Genomic DNA, 17,853 nt, shown 5'->3' with positions numbered 1-17,853 from the left:
TGTGTGTGTCTGTGTGTGTGTGTGTGTGTGTGTGTAGGCGATACCACTCAGTACAGTGGGGAGGAGCAGCTCCTGGGTCCGAGAGCTCCGAAGGGCAGGAGCACCTTGCAGTCATCTTGGCCCTGTGGACTTACCTATTGCTGGCAGATGCTGGGAGCAGTTCTGTGAGGTATGCAAAGCAGGCAGGCTCTACATGACTAAAAATCTGCTTATTTGGGCTGTGTTTGAAACAATTGGATGTATAAAAAAAGTTTGAAGCCAGTGGGCTTTATGCGCTAACAGGTTTCAGCCTAGAGTGAAAAAAAGAACCTAGGGACTGTCTTTGGCTCATTTATATAGTAACGAGACAGAACAGAGTACATCATAACTTAGATTTCTTTTCAGCAGCATACAAGACCACAAACAGCCTATTTGCTTATTACAACAGTTGCCTCTTCATTAGGAGTCCTTATCTGTATCAAAGACATACCTCCAAGGAGTATAGTCATTGTAAATACAGCCGATTGCTATACAGATTATTCTAGCATAGAGCAGTTTCATATACAACAGCCTATCTTGTAACAGACCATAAGCATAGATTTCCAATCTGCACAGGGGTGACAATGTCAAAAGAAACACTTCCCCTCCAAAGTTTCTATATGATACTCAATTTTCAACCTATATGCTATTTGCTAATCAGGGATAACTTTTACCATAAGAATGTTGCCTTTTAACACAACTGATATTCTACCTTAACAGAACCTAGAAATTTACCAAGATCGATTGACAAGGCCATTGACCCAGACAGAAAGAGTTCAGACCTATCATTGATGGTCTATCAGAAAGGAGCTTCTATCACACCACAGGAATTTTCTAGGATGTCAGCTTTGGATGAGTTGGCATTACCGTGTGGTTTGACTGTCTGATTCCACATCTGTTTTTTAGATCTCCTATTTCTGGTGCCTCAAAATCCCTTCTCTTTGAAGTCTGCCTTCCCTGGAGAAGCAAGATGGCAGAATCGAATTCTACTGACTTTGACCTGCTGTGGTATCTGGAGAATCTCAGTGACAAGGAATTTCAGAGTTTTAAGAAGTATCTGGCACGCAAGATTCTGGATTTCAAACTGCCACAGGTTCCGCTGATTAATTTAACGGCGACGAAAGAAGAACTGGCCAACTTGTTGCCAATCTCTTATGAGGGACAGTATATATGGAATATGCTATACAGCATATTTCTAATGATGCGTAAGGAAGAACTTTGTATGAAGATCATTGGCAGACGAAAATGTGAGTGGGGTCATGAGAAGGGTGGGTAGAAATCGGGGCACTTGACAGGAAGCTGGGTGTTGGGCCTTTTTTTTTTTAAATAGGTTTTTGGGAAACAGGTGGTATTGGATTACATGAATAAGTTCTTTAGTGGTGATTTCTAAAATTTTGGTGCCCCCACCACCCGAGCAGTGCACACTGTCCCCGGTGTGTAGTCTTTTATCCCTCACCTCCCTCTCACACTTCACGCCGAGTCCCTGCAGTCCAATGTATCATTCTTATGCCTTTGCATCCTCATAGCTTAGCTCCCACTTACACGAACATACGATGTTTGGTTTTCCATTCCTAAGTTACTTCACTCAGAATAATGGTCTCCAGTCCCATCCAGGTTGCTGCAAATGCCATTATTTCATTTCTTTTTATGACTGAGTAGTGTGTGTGTGTGTGTGTGTGTTCACAATTTCTTTATCCACTTGTTGATTGATGGACATTTGGGCTGGTTCCATATTTTTGCAATCGCGAATTGTGCCACTATAAATGTGTGTGCACGTCTTTCTTGTATAATGCCTTCTTTTCCTTTTGGTAGATACCCAGTAGTAGGATTACTGGATCAAATGGTTAGTTTTCCTTTTAGTACTTTAAGGAATATCCACACTGGTTTTCATAGCAGTTTCCATTCCCACCAGCAGTGTAAAAGTGTTGCCTTTTACCACATCCACATGAACATCTATCTTTTTAATTTTTTTTGTATCATGGCCATTCTTGCAGGAGTAAGGCGGGATCGCATTGTGGTTTTGATTTGCATCTCCCTGATCATTAGTGATGTTGAGCATTTTTTTCATATTCATTTTTCAAGGACTATCAGATATTGGCCATTTGGTGTCTTCTTTTGAGAAGCGTCTATTCGTGTCCTTAGTCTACTTGCTAATGGAGTTGTTTAGCTTGGTGGTTTTGATACGTGACTTTTCCATCCCCAAAGAACCTGTCTTCAGAAATGGAAGTCTCCTGAGGACCAGGGATGGATTGGATGAGGGTCGTGTTCTATCTTGTGGCTTTCTGATTCTACCTTTATTTTCTATTATGCTAACCAGCTTCTATGAAAGTAGCCAGCCAAAGGATTAGACTCAAAGTACTTAAGCTAGAGCAGATTTCCCAGCATGGGGCTCTGTCCTAGAACCATAAGATCCAGCTACAGAAATGTAGGGGGCTCTGTGTAAAGATCATGGAGAGTTAGCAGCCCGGGTAAACTCCTACCGTAAGATCCAGTTACAGAAAAGTAGGGGGCTCTGTGTAAAGATCATGGAGAGTAGTATTTGGGAGGTTGAGGCAGGTGGATTACCTGAAGTCAGGAGTTCAAGACCAGCCTGACCAACATGGTGAAACCCCTGTCTCTACTAAAAATACAAAAATTAGCTGGGCGTGGTGGCACACGCCTGTAATCCCAGCTACTCGGGAGGCTGAGGCAGGAGAATTGCTGGAACCTGGAACCTGGGAGGCGGAGGTTGCAGTGAGCTGAGATCACACTATTGCACTCCAGCCTGGGTGACAGAGCAAGATTCCGTCTCAAAAAAAAAAAAAAAAAAAACAGGCTCTCTGTTGCCCATGCTGGAGTGCAGTGGTGCAATCATAACTCAGTGTAGCCTTGACTCCTGGGCTCGAGCAATCTTCCTGCCTCAGCCTCCCAAGTAGCTGGGATGACAGGTACACACCACCAGGCCTGGACATAACTGACTTTAAATACCAGGCTTTTTTGTCTTGTCATGTCTTTTCTATCCATTTTATTTATATATCTATATTTATATCTTAATATATATTTATAGAAATATATACATGTATACATATATGTTTATAGAAATACATACATATATACATAAAAGTTTATATAAATATACATATATACATATATGTTTATAGTTATGTTTATATTTATATTTTTATATGTATATAAATTATATGTATATACATTTATATACATATATGTATATATAATATATATATATACACACACATATAAATATAAATATATATAATTTTTTATGAGTCTCGCTCTGTTGCCCAGGCTGGAGCGCAGTGGCCTGATCTCAGTTCACCGCAACCTCTACCTCCTGGGTTCAAGCAATTCTCCTGCCTCAGCCTCCTGAGTAGCTGGGATTACAGGCACCCACCACCACACCCGGCTAACTTTTTGTATTTCTAGTAGAGATGGGGTTTCACCATGTTGACCAGACGGGTCTCGAACTCCTGACCCCATGAGCCACTCTGCCTGGGCCTATCCATTGTATATCCTCTAGCCATCTAGAAAGACTCATAGGGACTAGCCAGGCAGGTACTGAAAATGTACAAAGTGGCTGCCCAGCTCTAGGTAAAATATATGTTCAGGTTTACTACTGTCCCTTAATTGGTCACATGGAGGAAAAGATTTCAGGTTGTCTCCAGTCATAGCCTAAAACAAATGATTGAACATCTACTAAACTGCTGTTAATATTTGAAAATGGTACTGAGGCCCCAGGACTACCAGCCCTTGTGATGTGATGAGAAACCAGAGATCTGGAGTGTCTGCCTCTTTTTAACATTTAATGGTTGGCAGCTATTTCAAATTAAAAAATGGCTTGAAATTTAAGTAAAACCATCTCGTGGACCAGGTCCAGGTTTGGTCCCAGGTTTAAACCTCCAGCACAAAATGAGAGGATACAGAGTCTGAGGCAGAATCCGGTGAGCAGTAGGGAAATTTGGCTAGCATGCTTCACTCACCCACCTTATTTGAAAGCTGAAAACTGCTTTTCACATCTTCTCCCATATAAATTTACAACCAGAAAAAATCTATTACATAGCATACAGTATTCAAAAAGTACAAAAAAAGAAACTAAAGTCACCAGGAATCCCACAACCTTGAGCTATACCTAATGTTAATAGCTATCTCCTTCAGGAACTTTCTAGTCACAGATACAAATGTGTAAAAATAGGCCAAGTGCAGTGATTCATGCTTGTACTTTGGGAGGCGGAGGCAGGTGGATTGCTTGAGGCTGGGAGTTTGAGACCACCCTTGCCAACATGGCGAGACCCTGTCTCTACAAAATAAAATTAAAAAATAGCCAGGTGTGGCGTGTGCCTGTAATCCCAGCTAGTTGGGAGGCTGAAGTGGGACAACTGCTTGAACCCGGGAGGCAGAGGCTGTGGTGAGACATGATTGCACCATTGCACTCTAGCCTGGATGACAAAGCGAGACCCTGTATCCAAAAAAAAAAAAAGTCACACTCTCTACTATACTTAGGCCCGTTTTGATTTATCAAATTTTCACCTAAGCATTTTTGGATAAGGTTAAAAACATCTTAAGCCATCCCCATTCTGGGGCTCCTGCTGAAGGAGTAAGGATTTATCAGTTCTCATGGGTATCCGTCCAAGGTTTTTACAAGTGAGTTATATCAGCATATCTAGACAGGAGAACAATTGGAATGGAAGAAGTAATCTATAATGGATAAAGAAGTGATACTGAGGCCGGGCACCGTGGCTCACGCCTGTAATCCCAGCACTTGGGGAAGCCGAGGCGGGTGGATCACAAGGTTAGGAGATAGAGACCATCCTGGCTAACACGGTGAAACCCCATCTCTACTAAAAATACAAAAAACTAGTCAGGCGTGGTGGCGGGTGCCTGTAGTTCCAGTTACTTGGGAGGCTGAGGCAGGAGAATTGCTTGATCCCAGGAGGCAGAGTTTGCAGTGAGCCAAGATCACACCACTGCACTCCAGCCTGGGTGACAGAGTAAGACTCCGTCTCAAAAAAAAAAAAAAAGTGATACTGAAACAGAGGTATGATCCATAAAAACCTTCACATGGTAAGTCCTTTTAGATAAACTGGCTTTTTTTTTTTTGTCGTTGTTAGTGTTTTTTCCTTCAGTGAGTCCAGGGACTCATTGAAGTCAGGTGTCTTCTCGGATGAAGAGTCAGCTGTTGAACTCTGCAATTTGCTCAGGTTGATACACTCCATTTTCCTGAGGGTGAGGCCATAAGCCCAATGTAGTGTGGATGGTGACAGGCCAGTGCCTCAAATGACACTTTCTATTACCTGCTTCCTGGGCAGGGTCAGTGGTGGGAAAAGGAGAGAACCTAAGACCCTCTCTGCCTGATGCTGCTCAGACACTCTCTTGGTTAAGAGCACAGACACATGAGTTGCCTATACTGGCATTCTAACCGCAGCTGTGTTTAACAGGTATGGAGCCTTGGCAAAGCTGCTTTTTATATGCCTTCTAATGTAAAGCACTACAGACTCAGTATTTTAATACGTCAAGAAACAAGGATTCATTAAACTGATCATTCCAACAAGTAGCAGTTATGTACAATGAACAAGTCCAGAGATCTAATGTAAGACATGAGGACTGTAGTTAATAAAATCGTATTAGGGATTTCTGTTAAATTAGTATCCTTTAGCGGTTCTTGTCGCACACAAAAGTAACTGCAATAATGCTAATTTGCTTCTCCCACTACAGTAACTGTTTTACCATCTATACGTATCCCACTACAGTAACTGTTTTACCATTTATACGTATCCCATAACACCATGTTATAAACCTCAAATACCTACGACAAATCTTTTTAAAAGATCATTTCAAACCACACCTTCAAAATATAACTAGAATTAATATTTAACTAGACTCCTAAACATCAACTAGGTTATTAGTAGTAGCAGGTTGACAATGTGACTTTTTTTTTTTTTTTTTTTTTTTTTTTGAGACAGAGTCTCGCTCTGTCGCCCAGGCTGGAGTGCAGTGGCGCAATCTCAACTCACTGCAAGCTCCGCCTCCCGGGTTCATGCCATTCTCCTGCCTCAGCCTCCTGAGTAGCTGGGACTACAGGCGCCCGCCACCATGCCCAGCTAATTTTTTTTGTATTTTTAGTAGAGACAGAGTTTCATCATATTAGCCAGGATGGTCTCCTTTTTTTAAAACAGTTGTCACCCATATTTATATACTCTATAATTATAAGGATTTTTTTCTGTAACCCAAATTTGATCTTTCTGTCTATATTCTGTATTTTGAGGCCATACAATTTTCTTGGACCTTTTCCTTCCATACCTACATGCTTCTGGCTTTATTGAGATGTAATTGGCAAATAAAAATTACATACACTTGAGGTGTGCAACTTGATGTTTGGATATATACTGTAAAATAACGATCCATGGGGATTCTTGCTCACCCACCACCTCCCTGTGGCTGGGGGCCTTCCTGGGCTGTGTGCCAGTCCTGGGCTGGTGGCTGTCCTGTCTCATTCTTCTGTTCTCCACGGGTTGTGTGGCTTCCTTGATGAATCTCATGTGTCCTAGATAATCCAGTTGAAGAGTTGGTGTTGCCACTCTGTTCTCTCTCCATGAGAGCGGTACACGCTACCAGCTTCTGGTCCACCATCTTCTCCAACCATGCCTCACTTTATATTTTAGATATTTTAAAAATTACACTTTAAGTACCTCGACATGGTGGTAAACTGGTTTTCCTTCCTTGAGTGTTTTCTTCCAGAATTAGTAACTTTTTACTTTTTTTTTTTTTTTTGAGACGGAGTCTCGCTATCACCCAGGCTGGAGTGCAGTGGCTGGATCTCAGCTCACCGCAAGCTCCGCCTCCCAGGTTCACGCCATTCTCCTGCCTCAGCCTCCGGAGTAGCTGGGACTACAGGTGCCCGCCACGTCGCCTGGCTAGTTTTTTGTATATTTTTTTTTTAGTAGAGACAGGGTTTCACCGTGTTAGCCAGGATGGTCTCAATCTCCTGACCTCGTGATCCACCCGTCTCGGCCTCCCAAAGTGCTGGGATTACAGGCTTGAGCCACCGCGCCCGGCCAACTTTTTACTTTTATGTTGCATGGTTATCCTGTCATTCACTTCTCTTTTCTTATGTAGCTCAAGCTTATCAAGGACAACTGTGTCCAAAATGTACAGCTCGTCCTGGTATAGTGTAAAGTAGTAGTCCCCCACCTTTTTGGCACCAGTTTCAAGGAAGACAATTTTTCCATGGACCAGAATGGGTGGGGTAGATGGTTTGGGGATAATTCAAATGTATTACATTTATCGTATACTTCTATTACATTGTAATATACAATGAAATAATTCTACATCTCACCATGATGTAGAATCACTGGGAACCATGAGCTCATTTTCCTGCAACTAGACAGTCCCATGTGGGGATGATGGGAGACAGTGACAGATCATCAGGCATTAGATTCTCATAAGGGGGGTGCAACCTAGATCCCTCCTATGTGCAGTTCACAATCGGGCTCACTCTTCTATGGGAATCTAATGCTCCCACTGATCTAACAGGAGGCAGAGCCCAGGTGGTAATGTGAGCAATAGGGAGCGGCTGTAAGTGCAGAGGAGGGCTCAATCACCCACCACTCACCACCGGCTGTGGGGCCCAGTTCCTAACAGGCCACAGACTGATATCGGTCTGGTGTAAAGTCTCCTGAACATGCATCCTAGGCCACATTGTAATCTCTTGTTACCCCTTACATTTTTACCACTATCTGCTGAGGGTGTCAATGGCAGGGGGAGTGAACCAGAGTTTGAGAGACCTCCTTCCTAGAGACCATGGCTGTGTCCTCCATGGAGACCCTTTAAATGTCAATAGCAGGGCTGAGTCCACTCAGTGCGTTTCTCAATTCCATGGACATTGCAATGCCCTTCCCCTCCTGCTCTGCCCAGTGCCCTGAGAAAATAGAAATCCTTCCTGCTTCTCTTGATGATCTTATTCTCAAGACTGTTGTGCTGTCACTTCCTCATGAGGTACTTGTTAACCTGCTCTGTTTACTTCTCTTCAAATTGCAGATATTTAAGAGAATGTCAGACCTGGTTTCTTTTCTTCACTTTCTTCACCCAGTACCTCTTCTGGGATGACTTCACATATTGCAGTAGTAAATGCAAAAGGTCTTAGTACTTACATAGATTGTTCCCAGTGGAAAAACAACTCAAATGGAGCCTTGGATGTGGGACAGGGAATTGGTAGATGCCTGATGGGCCTCGAAGTTTTCAATGGGGAAAGAAACTACAAGTCAAGTAATTAAAGGGTAGAGGAAACTACAGGTGAAGAAACTACTTCACCTATAGTTTCTTTCCTCTGCTTTTTAGAATTTTTTTTTCTCCTAGACTAGAGTATAGTGGTACAATCTTGGCTCACTGCAACCTCCGCATCCTGGGTTCAAGTGATTCTCCTGTCTCAGCCTCCTGAGTAGCTGGGATTACAGGTGCCTGCCACCATGCCAGGCTAATTTTTCTATTTTCAGTATAGACGGAGTTTCACCATGTTGGCCAGGCTGGTCTCAAACTCGTGACCTCAGGTGATCCACCCGCCTTGGCCTCCCAAAGTGCTGGGATTACAGGTGTGAGCCACTGCACCTGGCCATCCTCTACCATTTTAGTAAGTTTTCAACATGCCTTTGACCTTCAGTGGACTTTATCAGGTGGGAACCTTAACAGGTGAAAAGTTTAGCAAGGTTGTTCTCTGAAATAACAGTAGAAAATCCACATTTATGAACTTGAAGATAAGGAGATTTTGGGAGAGAATAAAGATGCAGCCTGGTGGTGGTGGTTTTGTTCATCATAAAAAGTGATGAGGGAGGAATGGACTGAAGAATAAACTTAAGGTTTTGAACTAAGTTTGTAGAAAATACAAAGGTCCTTGACAGGCTTCTCTGACCACAAAGCATTCTCAGGAAAGAGCTTCAGGGTCATCGGGTAGTTCTATTTTTAATTTTTTGAGGAACTTCCACATCAGTTTTCATAATGACTCCTCTGATTGACGGTGTCTCACACACCGTGCACAAGGCTTCCCTTTTCTCCACATCTTCACCCACACTTACCTTTTGTCGTCTTGATAATATCCATGCTAACAGGTGTGAAGGGAATATTTCATCGTGATTTTTACTTGCATTTCTGATTCGTGATGTTGAACACCTTCTCATCTCCTCTCCTTTTGGGACTGTAATTATATGTATTTTATAGTCACCCTTTGATATTGTATCACAGATCCCTGATGGTCTGATTGGTTTTGTGATTGTTTTTCCGCTGTGGTTGTCAGGTCAGTTCTATTGATCTGTGCTGGTGCCCCTCATCGTTTCTTCTGTGTGTACCATCTGCTATTCAACCATTCCAGTGAATTCTTTGTTTTGCAGTGTATATTTTAAGTTACAGAGCATCCATCTGATTCTTATACTCTATATACATAATATATGGGGATATATATGTAATATATTATGAAACTTATAAAATTACTACCTCCTAATTCCAAAAGCTGGGTTATATGTACGTATGCTTCTATTCAGTTTTTATTTTACTTTTGACAAATAGTTATGCATAATTATAAGGGACAATGTGATGTTTAGATATGCTTCCATTGTGGAATGTTGACATGAAGCTAACAAATCTATTGTCTCACATACTTATTCTCTTGTGTTTGCATGTGCGTGTGCGTGTGTGTAACTGGAAAGCTTCTGAATGGCAAAGGAAACGAGTGAAGAGACCCCTGGACTAGGAGAATATATATTTGTAAACTATGTATGATACAAAACTAATATCCAAAATATATAAGGAACTCAATAACAAGAAAACAGATAACCCAATCAGTAAATTGTCCAAAAAAAAAAAAAAAAAACACACCTAAATAGACATCTTCCAAAGATTTTTTTCTTTATTATAAATCATGGTTTATAACCACGAACCATACTCACCATCATCATCATGGTTTTCTGCTTTGAATCTGTTTTTCATTGTATACTGAACATCGTATATAAAAACAGTAAGGAGAAAGTCCTGTCTCTGCCAAGCTGTTGGGATGTGATGAATCGGAACTGGGCAGCCCTGGTAGTCTTGAGGGTGGGATCAGGTCTATTTATCCATCAGGCTCATCTCCACGGCGGGGAGCTAGTGTGTCACATTCCAGTACATTCGGGTCCACCACACCAGCCCTGCTGCAGCTGTGAATTGCCGGCTTTTATTTATCCCATCAAAGTTCTTCCAGGCTGCCAGGCTCCCTCTTCTGCTTGCCCTTACCCAGGGATAAAAACATTTTCAGGTATCTGTTCACTGAGGCAGAAGTCATCTTCTTCTAGGAATTCACTTATTTGGATCATTTCTGTATCATACCTCTATGATAGCTTTATACTTATGTCTTAACATTTTTGTTTTTGCAGTGGGAGTGTAATCTTGTGTGTTCTCAAGAAATAAGACTCCCTTTATGGTACATTTTAACTTTATTCCATATATCACTTCATTTATCTTAAGTAGTTCATTAAATGATCCAGATTTAAGTAATAATATGCACAAACAAGAAAATGGAAGGAAAGATGAACGTGTAACTCATGACTGACAGGCCAAGATGTACTAGGTAGATACTTTGAGCTGAAACCATATCAGGACACAGTCCCTGAACTCGAGTTACTGCCTCGAAGGAAAAACTGGGTGTGAAACGAAACATTATAATTGAAGGCTACATAAAATGCTAGGGAACCCCCAAAAAGGAAAGAAATATGTTATTGATGCCAACATAAGAGAGGGAAGCCCTTGCAGGATAAAGAGCAATGCTCAAACAGATCTGTCAACTCCATTGTATGGGTTAAATAGGTTTTATTCAACCCTTTTCCTTTAAAGCAACATGGGCTAGGTGCAGTGGCTCATGCCTGTAATCCCAGCACATTGGGAGGCCGAGGCGGGTGGATCACCTGAGGCCAGGAGTTCGAGACCAGCCTGGCCAACATGACGAAACCCTCTCTCTACTAAAAATGCAAAAAATGAGCCAGGCGTGGTGGTGCATGCCTGTAATTCTAGCTACCCAGGAGGCTGAGGCAGGAGAATCGCTTGAACTCAGGAGGTGGAGGCTGCAGTGAGCCCAGATCGTGCCACTGCACTCCAACCTGGGCAATAAGAGCAAAACTCCATCTCAAAAACAAATCAACATGATAGTAAATATCTTTGTACCTATATCTTTGTGATATAGTAAGTAAAAAATTTCTACTACACTTTTCCTGTAAACATGAAAAGAAGCTAAAACTGTTCTTACATCTTGAACTTCTATCTTTGTTCTATTTTCTGCCCCATACTCGCTGGATTAGGTAATCAGGAGGCATGCAAGGCTCTCATAAGGAGAAAAGTCACCCTGCGATGGGAAAATCACACTTTTGGAGAATTTCATTATAAATTTTTTTGTAACGTTGCGTCAGATGTGTTGTACGTACTTCAATTAGCCTACGATTCTACCAGCTGTTATTCAGCCAACGATCTCAATGTGTTCCTGATAGGAGATAGAGCATCTGGAAAAACTATGACTATAAACCTGGCTGTGATGAAGTGGATCAGCGGCGAGATGTGGCAGAACATGATCTCGTACGTCGTTCACCTCACTTCTCACGAAATAAACCAGATGACCGACAGCAGTTTGGCTGAGCTGATCGCCAAGGACTGGCCTGATGGCCAGGCTCCAATTGCAGACATCCTGTCTGATCCCAAGAAACTCCTTTTTATCCTCGAGGACGTGGACAACCTAAGGTTCGAGTTAAATGTCAATGAACATGCTTTGTGTAGTAACAGCACCCAGAAAGTTCCAATTCCAATTCTCCTGGTCAGTTTGCTAAAGAGACAAATGGCTCCAGGTTGCTGGTTCCTCATCTCCTCAAGGCCCACGAGGGAGGAAAACATCAAAATGTTCTTGAAAACCACAGATTGCTACGTGACCTTGCAGTTGTCAAATGAGAAGAGGGAGCTATATTTTCACTGTTTCTTTAACAACCGCCAGAGAGCGTCGACAGCCCTCATGCTTGTACATGACAATGAAATACTCACGAGTCTGTGCCGAGTCGCCAACCTATGCTGGATCACATGTACTGTCCTGAATCGGCAGATGGACAAGGGGCATGACCCCCAACACTGCTGTGAAACACCCACTGATCTACATGCCCACTTTCTTGCTGATGCGTTGACATCAGAGGCTAGACTCACTGCCAATCAGTATCACCTAGGTCTCCTAAAACGTCTGTGTTTGCTGGCTGCAGGAGGACTGTTTCTGAGCACCCTCAATTTCAGTGGTGAAGACCTCAGATGTGTTGGGTTTACCGAGGCTGATGTCTCTGTGTTGCAGGCTGTGAATATTCTTTTGCCGAGCAGCACTCATAAAGACCGTTACAAGTTCATACACTTGAACGTCCAGGAGTTTTGTGCAGCCATTGCATTTCTGATGGCAGTACCCAACTGTCTGATCCCCTCAGGCGGCAGAGAGTACAAAGAGAAGAGAGAACAATACTGTGACTTTAATCAAGTGTTTACTTTCATTTTTGGTCTCCTAAATGAAAACAGGAGAAAGATTCTTGAGACAACCTTTGGCTGCCAGTTACCCATGGTAGAGAGCTTCAGGAGGTACTCGGTGGAATACATGAAACATTTGGGCCGAGACCAGGAAAAGTTGACGCACCATGGGTCTTTGTTTTACTGTCTCTTTGAGAATCAGGAAGAAGAATTTGTGAAGAAGGTTGTGAACCCTCTCAAGGAGGTTACAGTGTACCTTCAATCAAACAAGGATATGATGGTCTCACTATACTGTCTGGAGTACTGCTGTCACCTGAGGACATTTAAGTTGAGTGTTCAGCGCATCTTTGAATACAAAGAGCCACTTGTAAGGCCAACTGCTAGGTGAGTCTTTAAAAAATAAATCCTCTTTTGTGTCTTCCTAAGACCTGCCCGTAATTCTAGAGCTTGTTGACCAGAACAAGACAAACTCGGGGCCATGAAGAACTTCACTTCCAATTGAGCTTCCAATTAGACCCGTGACTTAAATCTCTCTGCTGCTGTTTAAACTCAAACTTTGAGTTAAGCCTCAGCGCTGTTGACATTTTGGGCCAGCTATTCTTTGTGGTGAGGGTCTATCTTGAGCATTGTCAGTGGTTTAGCAGTATCTCTGGTCTCTCCTGTGGCCTGTAGGGTCCCTTTTTCCCCACCTGTGACAGCAACAAAAATCTATATCACCAAATGTCTGTTGAGGGGCAGAATTGCCTCATTGCAAACCAGTGGTTTAACCTAATTTCTTCAGATCTGTTGTATAGATTAAACAGAAATAAACCTTGTATTGTTACATTATAGGAATGTTCATGATAGCACAAAACATGCAACATTGATTTTTAATATTGAAGTTTTAAAATATTCTCGTATTTAAAGGCCCTGCACTCAGATGTATTTTACCTGAATATGGAATCATCAACTACTTTAGTGGATCTGAATGTCGTTTTTTCATGCTTGACCCTACTTTATTTCTTGCTGCCTGGTATTAAGTCTGGGTCAGACAACAGACACTCTGAAAAGATACTTTAATTTACGTGTTTTACAAATTGCTGGAATTGAATCGATTCCATTGGAAAACTCAATTTTTCTTCTATGTAGTCAAATGAAGAGCCTTGTCTACTGGAGAGAGATCTGCTCTCTTTTTTGTACAATGGACACCCTCTGGGAGCTGCATCTTTTTGACAGTGACCTTAATGATATTTCAGAAAGGATTTTGTCTAAAGCCCTGGAGCATTCTAGCTGTAAACTTCGTACACTCAAGTAAGTACTATATCAACTTCTGCCTTAGAGGTTCCCCCAGGAATAACGGTGATCTTTTTCTTTCTCTGGGAGAAGATAATATACAAAACATACTTTCAGGTCAGGCTTTTCAGGGCCTAGGCTCCTTCTGTACTTGTCAACCATCTTTAGTGTGTCTATGATAAAGATGACCTTGGGCCACAATGGCATCTGAGGTCCCAGTCATCATGGCTGCCTTCAAGGCAGGAAGCAACAGAAGGGAGAAGGAAAGGTTGATCTAGAAGCTTCAGGAGCTTCCTTGATGGAGCCTTTTCAAAACTCTTTCTTGTATCACTTCTGCTTGCATCTCATTGACCTGTTTACCTTGTCCTCACACAGCTTCATATAACTACAAAGGTGGACTGGGAAAGTAGTCTCTTGGAATCAGGAAGAAATAGTAACAACTGGATTTATCCTAAGGAAGAAAGCAAAAATGGGTCAGGGTAGGAGTCTAGCAGTTTCTTTCCTAGGGAATGCATTAGAATCAGGTGAAAAACAGCTGTACTTGCCTAAACAGTCGTTGGGAAAATGAGTATTTATCTGAGTTTGTAATAGCTGTATAGGAAATGTCACTAAATTATTCAGTACACATCAACATATGTGATCTTAGGATTCCGGAAGCCCAGGAGTTAGCTTTATTTTCATTCGAGAAGAATGCATACTTTGTTTGGGGTGCTTGTCTAAACACCCCACTAGGATATATCAATGGGGAAAAAAGACAAATTTCCTTGCTTGCTATCTGATGAGGCAGAATATAGGCAGACATAATAAGTACACGCATTTTAAAGTATTTTAGGGTAATGATGTTATGGGGAAAAGAATGGCAAGGTCAGGGTGCATAAGTGGGTATTTAGGAGTATGGGAGGGTACAAGCCGTAGAAATAAGTTCCATAGAGAAAGTGAGATTTGAGCAAGGGCTTGAATGAGGTGAAAGAATGAGCCAAATAAACTGTTGGTCATCCCATGGGAGGGGTGGGGATCCATGAAACGAAGGCTTTGTGTTCAGAGACCTATGTGGTTAGACCAGTGGGAGGCAGAAAGGGTACGACAGAAATGGCTCACAAGTATGTATGGTATGATCACGGTGTTGTAAATCAGTGTCGGGACTGGGTTTTCTGGAGTGAGGTGAGGAGTTTTGAGGGGTTTTGAGCAGAGATGCCATAATTTGGCTTGTATTTTAAGAAGCTCATTCTGGATACTATGTTTAAAAATGGCCAATCAGGGACCGTAGGACAGAATCTGAAAGCTCAGAGGAGGCTCCATTTCTTGGTGTTTGCCGGGTGCAAATCAATGGTGCCTCTGAGGGTATTAATAGTAGAGGTTGGTGAGGTGCCAACTCTGGGGCGTATGTTGACAAAGGATAATTCCTTGATTAAATCTAGACTAGGAGATAGAAGAATGGCCCCAAGATCTTTGTTTTGGAAACTGCCACGTGAGAATTGCCACTGAGATGGGAAACGATGGCGGGAGCAAGAATTTGAGGAAGGTCAGTCTAACGTTGTTTGAGCTAAAGTTGCGATGTCTATTAGGTGTCCAAAGAGCAGTGTGGAATGTTTCTGAACTGAAGGTAAAATGTGTCATTCATATATACATGTGTATGACACACATGTATATTTAAAGCCAAGGACTGAATTCACCAAGGATAGGAATGTTGTTCAGGAAGCAAAACGATCCCAAGACTGTTGCCCAGAGTTCTCCAACATGAAGTGGTTGGGGAGAAAAGCAGAAACTAGCGAAGGCCTTTGAGGGAGTCATTAGGCTAGAAGGAAAAGCCAACGGCGTGTGGTATCCTCGGATCCCAGTGAGGCACCTTTACTAACGAAGGAAAGGTCAGCTGTGTCAGATGGTGGTCCTTATTCAAGGAGACTGAAGACTGAGAATTGACCCATGACATTAGCAAGGTGGAAGTCATTGTTGGCCAACAACAGTTCTGGAAGGGCAGTGAGAGCTGCAAAGCCTACTTGAAAATGGAGAGGAGAACTGAAGAATTTTAGGCCGGGTACAGCGACTTAACCCTGTAATCCCAGCACTTTGAGAGGCTGAGGCAGGTGGATCACTTGAGGTCGGGAGTTCTAGACCAGTCTAGTCAACACGGTGAAATCCCGTCTCTACTAAAAATACAAAAATTAGCCAGGTGTGGTGGCATGCAACTGTAATCCCAGCTACTTGGGAGGCTGAGGCAGGAGAATCACTTGAACCCGGGAGGCGGAGTTTCCAGTGAGCCGAGATTGCACCACTGAACTCCAGCCTGGGCAACAGAGTGAGACTCCATTTTGTGTGTGTGTGTGTGTGTGTTTAAAATCCTTAAACAGTTTGGTTGCAACACAGGGCAAAGACATGGGAGAGAAGTTGGTGTAAAATGGGGATCAAGAGAATCGCTGGGTAAAGGACTCTAGAAATACAGCAACATGGAAAACATCCAGGCTTCCACCAAGTAGCCACATAGGCTGGGAAGTAAATTAAAAGGGCTGCCCGTGTGTCCTACGTCTGGATTTACCATAGGATCCTCAGTCCTCAGTTATTCCTCCAAGGGTTGGCCAGCTTCCACATTTCCCTTCCTGTCTGTCTCTAATGTTGACTTGGAGATTCCTGTTTTCTCTAGCTGGCCTTTAGAGACAATGACCAAAGCTGTTGCCCTGATGTCCTGCTTCAACTCCAAGGGAGTGACGAAAAACGTTCTTCCGGGGTGGAGAGTGAGGGCCAGTGGTGGTGGTGGGACTCTAGGACAACTTTTTTTTTCCTCAATGAAACTGTGAATTGTTATTTGTTATTTTTTTGAGTCAGAGTCTTGCTCTGACTCTTCAAACTATTCCTCTGCCTCAGTCTCCCGAGTAGCTGGGACGACAGGTACGCATCACCATGCCTGGCTAACTTGTGTATTTTTAATAGAAACAGGGTTTCACTGTGTTAGCCAGGATGGTCTCGATTTCTTGACCCTGTGATCCGCTTGTCTTAGCCTCCCAAAGTGCTGGGATTACAGGCGTGAGCTACCCCACCCAGCCATGAATTATTTTTTAACTTCAGGTTCAGTGGTACATGTGCAAGTTTGTTTATACAGGTAAACTCAGGTCACAGGTTTGACATACATATTTTGTATATAGACTATAAGACTGTATGCCCAGGTACTAAGCCTAGTACCTATTTTTTCTTCCTGATCCTCTCCCTCCTCCCCTCAAGTAGACCCCAGTGTCTGTTGTTTACCTCTTCAGGTCCATGAGTTCTCATCATTTAGCTCCCTCTTACAAGTGAGAACATGCAGTATTTGGTTTTCTGTTCCTGTGTTAGTTTGCTAAGGATAAGAGCCTCCAACTCCATCCATATTCCTGCCCCCCACCCTCCCCCGCAAAAAAAAAAAAAAAAACACCAGAAACACGCCCTCGTTCTTTTTGATGGCTGCATAGTATTCCATGGTATGTATGTATCACATCTATCCAATCTTGTTGATAGGCATTAGGTTGATTGCAGGTCTTTGCTATTGTGACTAGTGCTGCATTGAACATTCATGTGCATGTATCTTTTTGGTAGAATAATTTATATTCCTTTGAGTATACATCCAGTGATGGGATTGCTGGGTCAAATGGTAGGTCTGCTTTTAGCTGTTTGAGGAACCACCACACCGCTTTCCACAATGATTGAATTAATTTACACTCTCACCAACAATGGGAACATTCTTGCCAGCATGTGTTTTATTTATATAAGACACACACACACACACACACACACACATATATATATATATATATATATATATATTTTTTTTTTTTTTTGAGGTGGAGTCTTGCTCTGTCACCCAGGCTAGGGTGCAGTGGCACGATCTCGACTCACTGGTCCTCCGCCTCACAGGTTCAAGTGATTCTTCTGCCTCAGCCTCCTGAGTAGCTGGAGTTACAGACATGCACCACCAAGCAGGTTAATTTTTTGTATTTTTGGTGGAGATGGGGTTTCACCATGTTGGCCAAGCTGGTTTTAAACTCCTGACCTCAAGTGATTCGCTCACGTTGGCCTCCCAAAGGGCTGGGATTACAAGCATGA

The 17,853-nt window shown here is 42.6% G+C and overlaps 1 protein-coding gene across 1 annotated transcript in view; it reads left to right on the top strand.

Annotated features, from left to right (window-relative positions):
* Positions 1-17,853, top strand: part of NLRP11 (NLR family pyrin domain containing 11) — a 44,859-nt gene that overhangs the window by 8,289 nt on the left and 18,717 nt on the right. Inside the window, exons 2-4 of the mRNA XM_023184442.2 lie at positions 925-1,265; positions 11,328-12,897; positions 13,642-13,803. Coding sequence (XP_023040210.1) covers positions 989-1,265; positions 11,328-12,897; positions 13,642-13,803 — 2,009 coding nt within the window. The 5' untranslated portion in view covers positions 925-988. The remainder of the gene's footprint in view (positions 1-924; positions 1,266-11,327; positions 12,898-13,641; positions 13,804-17,853) is intronic.

Source organism: Piliocolobus tephrosceles, chromosome 21 (assembly GCF_002776525.5).
Source record: "Piliocolobus tephrosceles isolate RC106 chromosome 21, ASM277652v3, whole genome shotgun sequence".
NCBI lineage: Eukaryota > Metazoa > Chordata > Mammalia > Primates > Cercopithecidae > Piliocolobus > Piliocolobus tephrosceles.
This window is presented reverse-complemented; position numbering and strand designations above follow the sequence as displayed.